Source organism: Neoarius graeffei, chromosome 6 (assembly GCF_027579695.1).
Source record: "Neoarius graeffei isolate fNeoGra1 chromosome 6, fNeoGra1.pri, whole genome shotgun sequence".
Lineage (NCBI taxonomy): Eukaryota > Metazoa > Chordata > Actinopteri > Siluriformes > Ariidae > Neoarius > Neoarius graeffei.
In genome coordinates this window covers 60,818,665-60,836,246 of record NC_083574.1, presented here as the reverse complement: position 1 = coordinate 60,836,246, position 17,582 = coordinate 60,818,665, and the positions used below count along the sequence as shown (strand labels likewise).

Sequence of the window (17,582 nt, the reverse complement as noted above, 5' to 3'; positions counted from 1 at the left end):
AAATTGGTAAAGTCTTTTTTCCTAGTTTCATTTTTCATAATTATTTATGAAAGCAAAAACAATATATTTGTAGCTAGAGCGATATTCTATTTATATAATATCATTTTGTGTTTTCAGGACTTAATTATAAAACTTCAAATATCTACAATCATAATTCTAAACAATAGGCCTGAATAGATGGAAAAGTAATTTAAACAGACATATAACTCACACAACACTCGTGCACAGGTTTTGTTGGAGCATTGTGTTTGTTGTAACAGTGCAGTATTATTCTAGGCTTTGTACGACCATGCATTGTTTCTATGGCCTCTTTTGTTGGAGTAGTGGTGATGAGGCTGCATCCTCTCTTTATGCTGACACAAGCCTGCATGAACGACACAAGCCTGATATGGCCAGATGACTGAGCCAGAGAGAGGGCGCGAGCAAGAGATACAGAGAAAGAAAGAGGAACAGGATCAGGAGCTTGGGAGGGCCGAGAGCAGAGATGGACTGAAGACTCTTTGGTGACAAATGTACATTTATATACACACTGCTCAAGTACAGAAACCCAAGCCCAGGGCTGAGTGCAGATATGCAGGAGTCACCAGGTTCCATAAGTGTAGATGGATGCTATGCCAACAACGTCCCAGCATTCCTCACCAAGCTGTGGACACTGGTGGAAGACCCAGAGACCAACCATCTCATCTGTTGGAGCACTGTGAGTCAATGTTTCTGCTTCCTATTGATCTAAGAGTAAGTTTAATTACCAAAACTACCTCTTTGTGAATTATAAGGCATTTTATAGGTTGGCTTCTTATTTAGAGAACAAACACTTGGTATAGGCACTGGATGGATAGATGGTTTTACATTTGATGATTTAAGAGAAACGGCAAGGTCAAATTATATGCAAAATTCCTGGTATTATGACCACACCTCCCAATATCACTGTTGAAGTAGGAAAAGTGTCTGCTTACAACTCTTTTACATTTTCAAATTGGAAGACTTTAAATAATAACACGGTGGCATAACAAATATGTACATTAAATTATCAGCAGAAAACATTATTTGTTCAGGGAATAGTGTTAGCAATTTATGTATAGCTGCCATGTTCTTTGAAAACAAAGCTGTACTTTTTAAAAATGTATTTTAAGACACATAGCACATTTTAAGGACAAGAAAACATTTTGTGATATTATTTAAACTGGTAGTCTTATTCCATCATAGTCTGCATAATGTAAATGCAGATTAATTGTGTCACATCAAATACATAATGTGCAGAAGAATACCCTTAGAAATGTTAATAATGTGGTTGACATAGGTTTAGTAAAGACTTTGTTTTTTATTTTATGCTGCAATAATGAAGAAATCCTCTGAGGTTCTGAGGTGATTGCGCTATCTGAATTTTTGTATTTCTGAGTGACTATGAAAAAAAAAATCTTATTACAAATTTCCTTGAGGCATTTTCTCAAGATTTTTGCCTTGGAAGCAAAGTTAAAAATCCTGTCATGACCATGAAAAATATTACATTGCTTTACATACACACTGATTTTTTTTTTTATGAGGATGTTGGTTGTAAATTTCTAATGCTACTGAGTGATGTACTGTTTAAACTATACATTTTTACAGGAATATTCAAATGTGGGGGCGGCATGGTGGTGTAGTGGTTAGCGCTGTCGCCTCACAGCAAGAAGGTCCTGGGTTCGAGCCCCGGGGCCGGCGAGGGCCTTTCTGTGCGGAGTTTGCATGTTCTCCCCGTGTCCGCGTGGGTTTCCTCCGGGTGCTCCGGTTTCCCCCACAGTCCAAAGACATGCAGGTTAGGTTAACTGGTGACTCTAAATTGACCGTAGGTGTGAATGTGAGTGTGAATGGTTGTCTGTGTCTATGTGTCAGCCCTGTGATGACCTGGCGACTTGTCCAGGGTGTACCCCGCCTTTCGCCCGTAGTCAGCTGGGATAGGCTCCAGCTTGCCTGCGACCCTGTAGAAGGATAAAGCGGCTAGAGATAATGAGATGAGATTCAAATGTGGTCAGTAAAACAGTGTGCGTATCTTTTCAGTAATACATAAGTCATCAGTGATAGACATCTAAGCACCTAAGCATCCTCATGTCAGTCAGGGAGTCTTTCCTTGCCACCGTTGCCTCAGGCTTACTCATTAGGGATAAATTTATGATTTCATATGTTTAAAATCTTTATATTTCTGTAAAGCTGCTTTGCAACAATGTCTGTTGTTAAAAGCGCTCTACAAATAAATTGACTTGACTTTACTAAGAGGCGACACATTTTCAGGTAAACTTGCCATGGGTCAGAGAGGACTGAAATTTCATCTGTGCTGTATGTCGAGCATGTACAGCATATTTGACAATAAAGTTGACTTGACTTGACTTGCCATCTTCATCCACACTAACATGCAGCAAAAATATAGATATTAATATCAAGCAGATTAATATAGGTTAAATGCAAATTAATATGCAATTAATTTTCACCAAGGTCTGGATTATATGATTGACCGGAGATGTGAATCATATGTGCAGTGATTTATGCTTTTAAAATTAAGGAGACTCTTGAAGAAAAGAAGAGAGTATTGGGCCATTGCTTGCTGACCTGAAGGTCACCAGAGAACTCTTTTTCATTATCTGGGCTGATAATGAAACCAGGAAGAAAGGGAATGTGATAAGAACAAGTTGAGACTCTAGCAAATTGGAAGAGTGTTGATTCTTTAAATGGTTTGCTTTTAATGCCTGATTTCCTGATACAATTCTCTTTTTTGCTATATCCTTTACTCAGTTTCTAAATATGCTTTTAATCAAATAATTTTCAGGTTCAATTCCCAAGCATAATCTAAGGCCTGTTCATTCTTTTTGGAAATACTTCAAGATTTACAGTGCTCAGCGTAAATGAGTGCACCCCCTTTGAAAAGTAACATTTTAAACAATATCTCAATGAACACAATTTCCAAAATGTTGACAAGACAAAGTTTAATATAACATCTGTTTAACTTATAACGGGAAAGTAAGGTTAATAATATAACTTAGATTACACATTTTTCAGTTTTACTCAAATTAGGGTGGTGCAAAAATGAGTACACCCCACAACAAAAACTACTACATCTAGTACTTTGTATGGCCTCCATGATTTTTAATGACAGCACCAAGTCTTCTAGGCATGAAATGAACAAGTTGGTGACATTTTTCAACATCAATCTTTTTCCATTCTTCAACAATGACCTCTTTTAGTGACTGGATGCTGGATGGAGAGTGATGCTCAACTTGTCTCTTCAGAATTCCCCATAGGTGTTCGATTGGGTTCACATCAGGAGACATACTTGGCCACTGAATCACTTTCACCCTGTTCTTCTTCAGAAATCCAACAGTGGCCTTAGATGTGTGTTTAGTCATGTTGGAAAAGTGCACGACGACCAAGGGCACGGAGTGATGGTAGCATCTTCTCTTTCAGTATAGAGCAATACATCTGTGAATTTATGATGCCATCAGTGAAATGCAGCTCCTCGACACCAGCAGCACTCATGCAGCCCCACATAAGGACACTGCCACCACCATGTTTCACTGTAGGCACCATGCAGTTTTCTTTGTATTCCTCATCTTTGAGATGCCATACGGTTTTGAAGCCATCAGTTCCAAAAACATTTATCTTGGTCTCATCACTCCAGAGTATATAGTCCCAGTAGTCTTCATCTTTGTCAGCATGGGCCCTGGCAAACTCTAGGCAAGCTTTTTGTGCCTGGGCTTTAGGACAGGCTTCTTTCATGGACGGCATCCATGCATGCCATTCCGTTCCATCTTTCTTAAATTTTTGTACCACTTTTGCTACAGTATTCTGACTGACAAGTAAAGCTTTGCTGATGATCTTGTAGCCTTCACCTTTGTGGTGGAAAGAAATGATTTTCTTTGGGGAATTCTGAAGAGACAAGTTGAGCATCACTCTCCATCCAGCATCCAGTCACTAAAAGAGGTCATTGTTGAAGAATGGAAAAAGATTGATGTTGAAAAATGTCACCAACTTGTTCATTTCATGCCTAGAAGACTTGGTGCTGTCATTAAAAATCATGGAGGCCATACAAAGTACTAGATGTAGTAGTTTTTGTTGTGGGGTGTACTCATTTTTGCACCACCCTAATTTGAGTAAAACTGAAAAATGTGTAATCTAAGTTATATTATTAACCTTACTTTCCTGTTATAAGTTAAACAGATGTTATATTAAACTTTGTCTTGTCAACATTTTGGAAATTGTTTGTGTTCATTGAGATATTGTTTAAAATGTTACTTTTCAAAGGGGGTGCACTCATTTATGCTGAGCACTGTATATACTTTATCCATAATTCATTTGAGCACAAACAACCCTGTAAATTAAAGGAAATACCTTGTCAACACCTGCAAAGTAAAACAAATCTGTTATTCTCATTGCAGTGGGTCTTTGGAACACATCAGAATTTTCTCACAGCGATGAGATGTTTGTGTCTTCTGTCTGTGCAAAAGTCTTAGCCACCCTATTTTTTTTTCATACAACCTTTGTTATAGATTTCTATTTTATGACCTCTACATTGGGTAGTACGGTGGTGTAGTAGTTAGCACTGTTGCCTCACAGCAAGAAGGTTCTGGGTTCAAGCCCAGTAGCCGACAGGGGTCTTTCTGTGTGGAGTTTGTACATTCTCCTCGTGTCTGTGTGGGTTTCCTTCAGGTGCTTTGTTCTTCCCCACAGTCCAAAGACATGCAGTTAGGTTAATTGGTGGCTCTAAATTGACCATAGGGTGTGAATGGTTGTTTGTCTCAAAGTGTCAGCCCTGCAATGACCTGGTGACTTGTCCAGGGTGTACTCCGCTTCTCGCCCATAGTCAGCTGGGATAGGCTCCAGCTTGCCCATGACCCTGCACAGGATAAGCAGTTATAGATAATGGATGGATGGACTTCTACATTACTGAGTCAGTACAAAAACATTTTAGAGTTCCAAATGTTCGTTTTCCAGCACAAAATTAAATGTTACAGAAAAAAAAAATTGTATCTGAGCAGCATATTACATAAGAGACCACTTTTTAGATTAAAAAAGAAACCATAATGAAGGCTATTGGGTTTTGCTGCAAAATTAAGAAGCAAGTGTGACAAAGTGTCCAGAAGAACTGTGGCTGGTTCTGCAAGATGTTCACTAAAATCTACAGCTCATTTCCTTTTAAAACTGCATTAATTGTACCTGAGACTACTATTTTTTTTTTTAAGCAAAGGGTCATCTCACATCAAATATTAACTTAGTTTCATTTATCACGGCTTACTGCTGTTCATAGTATTTTTTTTTAATGTTGAAACATTTAATTTCATTATTTTTTAAGCCAGTTTTGGTCTACAGCAGTGTTTCTCAACCACTGGGCCATCTACTGGGTCACAAATTTTTTTCAAGTTTGAAGCCAAATACTAAATAGTTCAGGATGTCATAGTGTTCCAAATCTGGTAGCTGGTTCGCTGAACACCTTTCAAGTGGAATAAATACATTTGTGTGTAAATTAAGAAAAACAAGCCTTTATTTTTTGTCACATTACACCTTTGCATTTAACCTGTGTGTGCACACACCCACAATACATTTCTGGGTAAATTATCTGTGATGCCTGATTTACCTGGAAGAGAAGAGCAGGGAGGACTGAGACTCGAGCGGCTGTGGTTTGTTTACACCCAATACTAAAACTTTTAGCGTCCTACAACCATCGCAAAGACATTTACAAAAAGCCCAGAAATGCCTCCTTCCCCAGGCAAAAACGATACAGGATTTATCTTGTAATGTCTTGATCCCCAGATCTTTAACCCAGCCACATATAAAAAGTTGTACTCCTCCATGCTCTTCCAGGTTTTCATCTGTCGGGGAACTCAACAGATGGATAATTTTCCAACTCATAATGAATGAATGGATAACTTCATTTAAACACGATAAGTTGATCAGCAGAGCTGGTGAGGTCATGCATTTATAGATGTGAATAATTACAAATACAGAAGACTAAAAATATACACAATCTTAAAAAAACATAAAATCTGTTGATTATCTGTTAATTGTCTTCACATTAAGTTAATTAATAGTATGTATAACTATTGTCTTTGCATTTAGTTATGGCTACAATAGGATCAACATTTATTCTAATGTCAAATTTAGCTAGTAATTTTTTTTTCAGAGGAAAAATCCTTCTTTGTTAGCGTGTAAGGATCTATCCCATTGAGTGGTTTCTGTATCCACTTCTTTTGAGTGTACTTCTTGATTTGAATAACTTGCTTGTTTGCTGTACACAAACATGGCAATAAGTTCTTGTGTTAATGGACCAGACTCCACTGCTAGATCATTAATCCCTTTTGACTGAGAATGCCCTGCATGCAGGGTTTTATATTGGCTTCTGGCACATTCATACAGTTTTAAATACAATACCTACAATTAAAACCAGTTTGTTTTTATTGCATTTATTTAATTCCTGGACTCCCATCTGTAACAGGCAGTGATGCTGCATCCCATTCAATACATTTACAATAGATTATTAGATTCTAATAGAATAGATGAGCCAAAATAACTGGGGATCTTTTTATGTGCCCCAACTCGTTACAAGTATGAATATGTGGACCTTAAAATAGAAAAGATTGAGAACCTGTGGTCTACAGCATTTCTTTACATGTGCCTAAGACTTTTGCACAGTACTGTGTGTGCTGTTCATTTTTTATTTCATCCATGGTTAAGTTGACTAACAAGCTATGTATATAAGTGTATGTTTGTAAAGTTAGTTTATTTGAATTTGATTTAAAAATAATATGATATTTGCATGCATAAATATCATTAGAATACAAATATTTGATATTCCATTAATGCACAGACTTCTTTTGTTGGGTTTCTTCTGTCTAGACTGGTACCAGCTTCCATGTGTTTGACCAAGGCAGGTTTGCCAAAGAGGTTCTGCCCAAATATTTCAAACACAACAACATGGCCAGCTTTGTGCGGCAACTCAACATGTGTATGTACTTTAACACAGAATCACAGAAATCCAGCTGTTTTTAATTTCATAGATCGAGTTGAATTTAGTTAAAATAATAATCCTGATGCAATGTTAAAACATAAAAATTGGAGCAACTGAAAACTATACATCCTTTCTATATTATAAATTGTGGGAAATTGTCTGCAATTTATCTTATGAATATTAAACATCAGTTTCTGATATTTAGCAAAGTATTGTACAACCCTGATTCCAAAAAAGTTGGGACAAACTACAAATTGTAAATAAAAACGGAATGCAATGATGTGGAAGTTTCAAAATTCCATATTTTATTCAGAATAGAACATAGATGACATATCAAATGTTTAAACTGAGAAAATGTATCATTTAAAGAGAAAAATTAGGTGATTTTAAATTTCATGACAACAACACATCTCAAAGTTGGGACAAGGCCATGTTTACCACTGTGAGACATCCCCTTTTCTCTTTACAACAGTCTGTAAATGTCTGGGGACTGAGGAGACAAGTTGCTCAAGTTTAGGGATAGGAATGTTAACCCATTCTTGTCTAATGTAGGATTCTAGTTGCTCAACTGTCTTAGGTCTTTTTTGTCATATCTTCCGTTTTATGATGCACCAAATGTTTTCTATGGGTGAAAGATCTGGACTGCAGGCTGGCCAGTTCAGTACCCGGACCCTTCTTCTACGCAGCCATGATGCTGTAATTGATGTAGTATGTGGTTTGGCATTGTCATGTTGGAAAATGCAAGGTCTTCCCTGAAAGAGACGTCATCTGGATGGGAGCATATGTTGCTCTAGAACCTGGATATACCTTTCAGCATTGATGGTGTCTTTCCAGATGTGTAAGCTGCCCATGCCACACACACTAATGCAACCTCATACCATCAGAGATGCAGGCTTCTGAATTGAGCACTGATAACAACTTGGATCGTCCTTCTCCTCTTTAGTCCGAATGACATGGCGTCCCTGATTTCCATAAAGAACTTCAAATTTTGATTCGTCTGACCACAGAACAGTTTTCCACTTTGCCACAGTCCATTTTAAATGAGCCTTGGCCCAGAGAAGACGTCTGCGCTTCTGGATCATGTTTAGATACGGCTTCTTCTTTGAACTATAGAGTTTTAGCTGGCAACGGCAGATGGCACGGTGAATTGTGTTCACAGATAATGTTCTCTGGAAATATTCCTGAGCCCATTTTGTGATTTCCAATACAGAAGCATGCCTGTATGTGATGCAGTGCCATCTAAGGGCCCGAAGATCACAGGCACCCAGTATGGTTTTCCGGCCTTGACCCTTACGCACAGAGATTCTTCCAGATTCTCTGAATCTTTTGATGCTATTATGCACTGTAGATGATGATATGCTCAAACTCTTTGCAATTTTACACTGTCGAACTCCTTTCTGATATTGCTCCACTATTTGTCGGTGCAGAATTAGGGGGATTGGTGATCCTCTTCCCATCTTTACTTCTGAGAGCCGCTGCCACTCCAAGATGCTCTTTTTATACCCAGTCATGTTAATGACCTATTGCCAATTGACCTAATGAGTTGCAATTTGGTCCTCCAGCTGTTCCTTTTTTGTACCTTTAACTTTTCCAGCCTCTTATTGCCCCTGTCCCAACTTTTTTGAGATGCGTTGCTGTCATGAAATTTCAAATGAGCCAATATTTTGCATGAAATTTCAAAATGTCTCACTTTCGACATTTGATATGTTGTCTATGTTCTATTGTGAATACAATATCAGTTTTTGAGATTTGTAAATTATTGCATTACATTTTTATTTAAAATTTGTATTTTGTCCCAACTTTTTTGGAATCGGGGTTGTATCAGTATTTGGACTGTAATAATTAGTATTTTTCATAGCATTACATCAGTGTAGTTACAATAAAACTATAAAGAAGCATTTTTATGACTACACAAGTTGTAGCATAGATGTTACTCAAACCTATAAATAAACTAATAATTTATCAAACAAATTAAGTTCCATGTAGGTATCATGCATATCCATCTATCTGTGTATGTATGTATCATATCGTATTGTTTCAGATGGCTTCAGGAAGGTGGTAAATATTGAACAGAGTGGGCTGGTGAAGCCAGAACGAGATGACACAGAGTTTCAGCACCTGTACTTCCTTCAAGGCCATGAGCATCTGCTAGAACACATCAAGCGCAAGGTATGACTAACACATGGCTATACAGATATACCATTTAGTGTTGCACATAGTCACTGATTTTATTGGCATGCATGACATGCTGATTCTTCAAGCTGATTCTGTGTTTGTGTTCTCTATCAGGTGTCTATAGTAAAAAGTGAGGAGACTAAATTCAGGCAGGAGGACTTAAGCAAGCTCCTGTATGAAGTACAGGTGCTTCGCAGCCAACAAGAGAACATGGAGTGCCAGATGCAAGATATGAAACAGTGAGAACCCCAAAATTTTGACATATATTGTACCTGATTAGAATTTGCTATTATTGGTGGTCTGTGGTGGTGAAGCAGAGCTCAGTTTGCAGATGAAGCTCTCTGTTTACTGGTCAGTCTACATCCCTCTCCTTGCCTGTGGTCATGAGGTGTGGGTAGTAACTGATAGAATAAAGTCTCAGGTACAGGCAGCAGAAATCAGGTTCCTCTGCATGGATTAGTTGAGGGACTCAGCAATCTGGAGACCCTCTGAGTAGTGCTGCTCTTCCTTTGAATTGAAAGGAACCAGATGAGGTGGTTCTGGCACCTGGTTCCAAGTCCCAGAACATTTTAATGGATTGAGGCCCTGGAGCAGACCCATGTCCCACTGGAGAGATGATATCTCACAGTTGGACTGGAAACTCTATGGATCCACCAGGAGGAGCTGGAATGTGTGGCCAGGGATAGAAAAGTCTGTGTTCACCTTCTCAGCCTGCTGCCACTACGAACCCCAGCAGGAAAAGTGGAAGGAAAATGAATGAATTATATATATACTTGAAAGTTTGTGAACCCTTTAGAATTTTAGAACCCAGTTAAACAAATGAGACAAAAATATTATACTTGGTCATTTATTTATTTATTGAGGAAAATGATCCAATATTACATATCTGTGAGTGGCAAAAGTATGTGAACCTTTGCCTTCAGTATCTGGTGTGACCCCCTTGTGGAGCAATAACTGCAATAAAACATTTCTGGTAACTGTTGATCAGTCCTGCACACCGGCTTGGAGGAATTTTAGCCCATTCCTCCATACAGAACAGCTTCACCTCTGGGATGTTGGTGGGTTTCCTCACATGAACTGCTCGCTTCAGGTCCTTCCACAACATTTCCATTGGATTAAGGTCAGGACTTTGACTTGGCCATTCCAAAACATTAACTTTATTCTTCTTTAACCATTCTTTGCTAGGATGACTTGTGTGCTTAGGGTCGTTGTCTTGCTGCATAACCCGCCTACTCTTGAGATTCAGTTCATGGACAGATGTACTGACATTTTCCTTTAGAATTCGCTGGTATAATTGAGAATTCATTGTTCCATCAACGATGGCAAGCTGTCCTGGCCCACATGCAGTAAAACAGGCCCAAACCATGATCCTACCACCACTATGTTTCACAGATGTGATAAGGTTCTTATGCTGGAATGCAGTGTTTTCCTTTCTCCAAACATAACGCTTCTCATTTAAACCAAAAAGTTCTATTTTGGTCTCATCCATCCACAAAACTTTTTCCAATAGCCTTCTGGCTTGTCCACATGATCTTTAGCAAACTGCAGACGAGCATCAATGTTCTTTTTGGAAAGCAGTGGCTTTCTCCTTGCAACCCTGCCGTGCACACTGTTGTTGTTCAGTGTTCTCCTGATGGTGGACTCATGAACATTAACATTAGCCAATGTGAGAGAGGCCTTCAGTTGCTTAGAAGTTACCCTGGGGTTCTTTGTGACCTCGCCGACTATTACACGCCTTGCTCTTGGAGTGATCTTTGTTGGTCGACCACTCCTGGGGAGGGTAACAATGGTCTTGAATTTCCTCCATTTGTACACAATCTGTCTGACTGTGGATTGGCAGAGTCCAAACTCTTTAGAGATGGTTTTGTAACCTTTTCCAGCCTGATGAGCATCAACAATGCTTTTTCTGAGGTCCTCAGAAATCTCCTTTGTTCATGCCATGATACACTTCCACAAACATGTGTTGTGAAGATCAGACTTTGATAGATCCCTGTTTTTTTTTAAATAAAACAGGGTGCCTACTCACACCTGATTGTCATCCCATTGATTGAAAACACCTGACTCTAATTTCACCTTCAAATTAACTGCTAATCCTAGAGATTCACATACTTTTGCCACTCACAGATATGTAATATTGGATCATTTTCCTCAATAAATAGATGACCAAGTATAATATTTTTGTCTCATTTGTTTAACTGGGTTCTCTTTGTCTACTTTTAGGACTTGTGTGAAAATCTGATGAAGTTTTAGGTCATATTTATGCAGAAATATAGAACATTCTAAAAGGTTCACAAACTTTCAAGCACCACTGTATGTTTTCCCCTCTCCAATCAACTTTTTAATCAAATTACGTTGTTCCTCTGAACAGTGTTTGGAACGGCTCATTTTACTTAGCAATTCATACGGATATATATCTTATAACAATGTGTGAAACTTCCCTTCTTCCTTAAAAAAGGACAATTAATGACATGTTTTTTCACAGAATGAATTAACTATCTAATTAAACTCCACACTGCTATTATTTTGAACATACCCCTTTCAACGAATGGTCAGTTACTCAGAACAAGCAGCATACATGCCATGACATTTGGGTCTGTTGTTTTTCTATTACACTACTACATCTACAAGTAAATTATTTGCCATTCAGAAATATCACTACTGCTAATAACAGTGGTTCATCAGGTTACTGATGTTGTACTGCTATTTTTTTTTAACACAACTCAGGGCTCGAAATTCGCAGTGGTCCGGTCGCCCGAGGTGACTTAATTTGTCAATGGCGGGTAATTCCTGTCACTAGGCAGCCCGGCTGGCTAGTTGAAAATAAAAAATATATATGAAGCGAAGATTCAGACTAGGGCTGTGCGATATATCGAATATACTCAATATATCTCCGAAAATTCTGTGTGAGATACATAAAATTATTATATCATAACTATCGAGTATTTTATGGTCATCTGCCGACTTGTGTTTGTTTCGTGTTTGTTGCGTTTGTTTAAAACCTTTTCCGGTGGTTTTCTCCCTGTCCCTCAGGCAGTAACATGAGAGGCTGCCTAAGGGTAAAAAAAAAACAATAATGTCACGCACTCGCCAACCAATCCCGGGTGACATCTCGGTGCTGAAAGGAACTTGCGGGAAGATTTTCTAGTTTCGGTTGACAGCGCTGACTCAGTTCGTGCAATCGCTGGTGTTGCATCGGCTACCGTGTAAGCTCTGTCAATTTCAGTGACAAATTAAAAATGGAAGCGGACGAATTGGTTCCTAAAAGAACTAGTAAGGGGTTAGTCATCTGGCATTTTTTTGGATATCGCGAGGAGGACATGGAACAGCAAATGCCAGTTTGTAAAGTGTGCAAAAAAACAATATCAAAATACTCGGGTCTTGAAATAAATGCACATTAGTCATGAACAATGGTAACTACTCTCTTTTGTGTTATTTTTGACAGAAGTAAAATTCATACATGAACAAATTTTAGCGAGTTGATTTTCTGTTTGGCTAGTTAGTTTGGAAGGTAACTAGTCCGGCTGGCTGGTGAAAAAATATATGAATTTTGAGCCCTGCAACTGTAGCTATATCTTGGGGCCTTCATTATTTATCCAATGTGGCAGTTGTTAACAAATGTGATCACCATCCATCCATCCATTATCTGTAGTAGCCGCTTATCCTGTTCTACAGGGTTGCAGGCAAGCTGGAGCCTATCCCAGCTGACTATGGGAGAAAGGCGGGGTACACCCTGGACAAGTCGCCAGGTTATCACAGGGCTCAAATGTGATCACTTTAGTTAGTAATTAATTTAAACTATAAAAGATTATGTATGAGCATGAAGGCTTCTATAGGTGAAATGGGTTAGTGTTTGTTCTCCCCTCTGTAATAACAAACAGAAAGCATTCTCACCCCCAAAAGGATTTAACCCTTTACCTACATTCACTCTCATTCTTCACCTACTTTTGGTGTCTATTCATTGAGCCTGTGCTTTGTGCATGCTGTTTGAATAGGACTCTACTGACCTTTTAGTGGGTTGCAGTGGAGGTCATGTGCATTGATCATGTACTGGACCCTCAGGTAGATCAATGGGCTTGTGTGTCAGCAGTGACAATAGGCTGATAAAGCAGTGATAAAAGTGAATTTATTGAAGCATTGACAGGATATCTCTCTATTTGTGTAGGCAGAATGAAGTGTTGTGGAGGGAGGTGGTGTCACTGAGACAGAACCACACACAGCAGCAGAAGGTTATGAACAAGGTAGAGCGGGAAAAAAGCCCATCACATATGAAGCATGTAGACGCTTTGGTGTTTGATGCAGTTCAGTAATGCTGAATCACTATCTGGATTTCTTATTAGCTGATTCAGTTCCTGTTCAGCCAGATGCAGGCAAACCCCCCCAGCACAGTTGGAATGAAGAGAAAATTGTGAGTATGCATCCTCACTTCAGACTAATACCTACCCACGCTAAGATGATGCAGCTGTGCTTGGATTATCACACCCACACATTCATGAAAAGGCAACAAGAAAATTGCAAATCAATATATACAGGTCTAATAAACACAGCTGTGCGAATGGCCAACTCAGCTGGATTTGGTCAGGTGACACATTTCACTGGTTCAGCTGCCCTGAATGGAGCTGAATGCTGAATCAGATCTACTGAGCTCTATGGTGCTCACACACACACACACACACACACACACACACACACACACACACACACACACCAACCCACTGAACCACAGTGCATGACCCTCTACCCTCTATGAAGAAGTGCACTGTCAGCTAGGTTGACCTGTGAAAATGTATCAGGTGAGAGGGAGGATGTGGTCTTGTAATATACTGCACAATAATACAACTTTTGTTCAGCATATGCAACTAAATTCAAGCTGACATAAAACTAACATTTAAGAAACACTTTATCCTGAACATGCCAAGGAAGAAAAATCTCTGACTACATTTTATAGCCTATAATAACATTATTTCAATCGCAGGCTTGCATGTTGTGTGCTGTTCCTGTCTTCCTTCCTATTCCTCAGGCCCCTGATGTTAGATGATGGCTCCACCACTCCTCCTACCTCTAAACTCAGTCACAGCCACTCCATGGAATCCATACAAGAAGCCTTCTACATCCAATCGGTAATATAGGATACAAGTATGAGCAATTAGAGTACAAGTAGAGTATATTCAAAGCATTTATTGAAAATTATACTTTGTATGATGACATGTATGTCAATGCCTAAAAATATGAGAAATAAAAAAACTTAAATAAATAATTAAATCATTGCTGCACAATAAGGGCCATCCATCCATCCATCCATCCATCCGTTATCTGTAGCCACTTATCCTGTGCAGGGCCGCAGGAGCCTATCCCAGCTGACTATGGGCAAGAGGTTGGGTACACCCTGGACAAGTCACCAGGTCATCACAGGGCTGACACATAGACACAAACAACCATTCACACTCACACCTACGGTCAATTTAGAGCCACCGATTAGCTTAACCTGCATGTCTTTGGACTGTGGGGGAAACTGGAGCACCTGGAGGAAACCCATGCAGGTATGCAGAGAACATGCAAACTCCACACAGAAAGGCCCTCATCGGCCACTGGGCTCGAACCCAGGACCTTCTTGCTGTGAGGCAACAGTGCTAACCACTACACCACTGTGCTGCCAAAAAGGGCAATAATAATTTTTAAAAATTGCAAAAAATGACACAGTTTCAAAAACCACAGTGTAATTTTGGGTTGTAAAGTTCCTGATCAACAAGTTTTTTAGAAGGGTTTCAGAAAAGAAGCCCTAACAGCAATATAATGCCTGAACTTCATAACGTGTCCCTCTTTTGCAATGACTTGCACAAACCTAAGAAAAAAAGTTTGAGACATGGAGGAATATCCAATATCCTCTCCAAGTGTTCTTTACTGTTAGACATTCCAGAAAGAAAGTGACCAAGAATTTTGAAAGTGTTTCACAAAAATATTTGCACTATTTGTTTGAAAAATATTCTCTTCAAATAATATGAGACAGTGTCCCCTTATTTTTATGCCTGAAATATAACTCATTACATTTTATTTACTTCATTTTTAAATGTTGGTCATTGTAGCTAATTTTCCTAATGGTTCTGATAGTGGCTGTGGTGAAATACATCTATGTCTCGTCAACAACTGAAAATAGTAGATCACTATAACATTTTAAAAGTATAATGTTTAGACCTGAGGTGGCACGGTGGTGTAGTGTTGCCTCACAGCAAGAAGGTTCTGGGTTTGAGCCCAGTGGTTGATGGGGGCCTTTCTGTGTTTGCATGTTTGCCCCATGTCTGTGTGGGTTTGCTCAGGTTTCCCCCACAGTCCAAAGACATATATTAAGCTAATTGGTGGCTCTAAATTGACTGGAGGTGTGAATGGTTATGTCTCTATGTGTCAGTGTTATGGGTGGTGGAGGTAAAGTTTGGATCCAGAAGCAGAAAAACACACAGACAGTAATCCAATAAATAAGGTGATTTAATCCAGGGGGTAAAAAGGGTGTGGCAAAAAGCTAGCAAAACAGGACAAAAACACAAATGGCAAAAATAGTCCGGGTAACAAGAGACAAAAACACTAAAGCAAAAAACCATGAACAAGAAAAAACCCTTGGTGCAAAAAACATGAACTAGAAAAATAGCTAGGGGGGGAAAACCATGAAAAGCATGAACGGCACAGAAACAGCTAGAGAAAACAAACAAGATGTTCTGGCAAAGTCAGAGTCTGAGAACGGCCTTTAAATAAGCAGTGGTGAAAACCAGGAAGTGAGTTCAGGTGGGATGGAATTCCTGTCCCGGATCTGGATCGGCGCTGGCGTGGGAGATCCGTAATCTCCGGAGTGGATGTCTGGGGCGGAGCATGACAGTACCCCCCCTTCAACGAGCGCCTCCAGGTGCTTTAGGAAGAGTGTCGGGGTGTTGCCGGTGGAAGTCAGAGATGAGGGTTGGGTTCAAGATGAACCTGGAGGGGACCCAACTTCTCTTCTCGGGACTGTAACCTTCCCAGTCCACCAGGTACTGGAGTCTTCTGCCTCACCACTGCACCTTCAGCAGCTTTTTGACCGTGTAGGCTTCGCTGCCATCAATGAGCCTGGGAGGAGGAGGGGGTTTGGAGGGTGGGGACAAAGAGCTAGAGATAAGAGGTTTAAGCTGCGACACGTGGAACGTGGGGTGGATGTGTTGCATGGTGAGTGGTAGTGTCAGTCTGATGGAACATGGATTGATTACCTTACTGATGAGGAAGGGTTCTAGGTACCTGGGAGCCAGCTTGTGGGAGATGGTTCTGAGTGGCAGGTGGCATGTGGAGAGCATGATTCGTTGCCCCACCCAGTAGGTGGGTGCCTTAGAGTGACATTTGTCAGCCTGCCTCTTGGATGCCAGGGCGGAGCAAATGAGTCTTCTCTGGGCCAATGCCCACATCCTCCTGCAGTGGCATATGAAGATCTGGGCTGAGGGTACAGCGACCTCCTCCTCTTGGTTGGGGAAGAGTGGTGGTTGGTAACCTAGGGAGTACTGGAAGGGTGAGAGACCTGTGGCAGATGAAGGAAGAGTGTTATGAGCAAATTCGACCCAAGGTAAGTACTTACTCCAAGAACCGGCATCCCTGGACTCCATACACCTGAATGCCACCTCCAAATCTTGATTCGCCCGTTCCGCCTGGCCATTGGTTTGGGGATGGAAACCTGAGGAGAGACTACAGGAGGCCCCAATGAGTTTGCAGAAGGCCCTCCAGAACTGCGCAGTGAACTGAGGACTCCGGTCAGAGACAATGTCAGTGGGGAGTCCTTGTACACAGAAAATATGGAGGATGAGTAATTCGGCAGTTTCTTTAGCTGTGGGAAGCTTGGGAAGAGGGATGAAATGGACTGACTTGGAGAACCGGTCGATAACTGTGAGGATGCATGTATTGCCGCCTGAGTTGGGGAGTCCTGTGATGAAGTCCAGGGCAATGTGAGACCAGGGTCAATGAGGAGTCGGGAGGGGTCTTAGCAAGCCGGCAGGGGGTCGATTGGCTGTCTTGTTCCAGGCACATGTATTGCAGGGTGCCACAAACTCCTGGATGTCTTCCTTGATGGATGGCCACTAGAAGCATTGTTGGATAAGTGCCAGGGTTCGAGCAGCTCCCAGGTGACAGGCCAACTTGGAGCCATGACCCCACTGCAGCACCTGGGTTCGCACAGAACAGGGAACAAACAGATGGTTATGTGGTGTGTTGCTTGAGTTACCTTCTCCGGGGTCCTGCTCCAAGGCCTTCTGCACTAACGTCTCTACCTCAAGTAGGGTGGCTCCCACCAGACAACGTGAAGGGAGGATGGTTTTAGGTGTTCTAGACTCCTCCTGGTGGGAAGAGAATATCCTGGACAGGGCGTCGGGTTTGCCGTTCTTGGAGCCTGGGCGGTAGGACAGCATGAAATGGAAATGGGAGAAGAGGAGACCATCTG

The 17,582-nt window shown here is 40.5% G+C and overlaps 1 protein-coding gene across 1 annotated transcript in view; it reads left to right on the top strand.

Moving 5' to 3' along the window:
• Positions 1–571: 571 nt before the first annotated feature.
• hsf4 (heat shock transcription factor 4) overlaps positions 572–17,582 on the top strand; it is a 35,516-nt gene continuing 18,505 nt past the window's right edge. The window contains exons 1-7 of the mRNA XM_060924372.1: positions 572–697; positions 6,859–6,967; positions 9,012–9,139; positions 9,260–9,384; positions 13,308–13,383; positions 13,483–13,550; positions 14,163–14,262. Of these exons, the coding sequence (XP_060780355.1) occupies positions 572–697; positions 6,859–6,967; positions 9,012–9,139; positions 9,260–9,384; positions 13,308–13,383; positions 13,483–13,550; positions 14,163–14,262 (732 nt within the window). The remainder of the gene's footprint in view (positions 698–6,858; positions 6,968–9,011; positions 9,140–9,259; positions 9,385–13,307; positions 13,384–13,482; positions 13,551–14,162; positions 14,263–17,582) is intronic.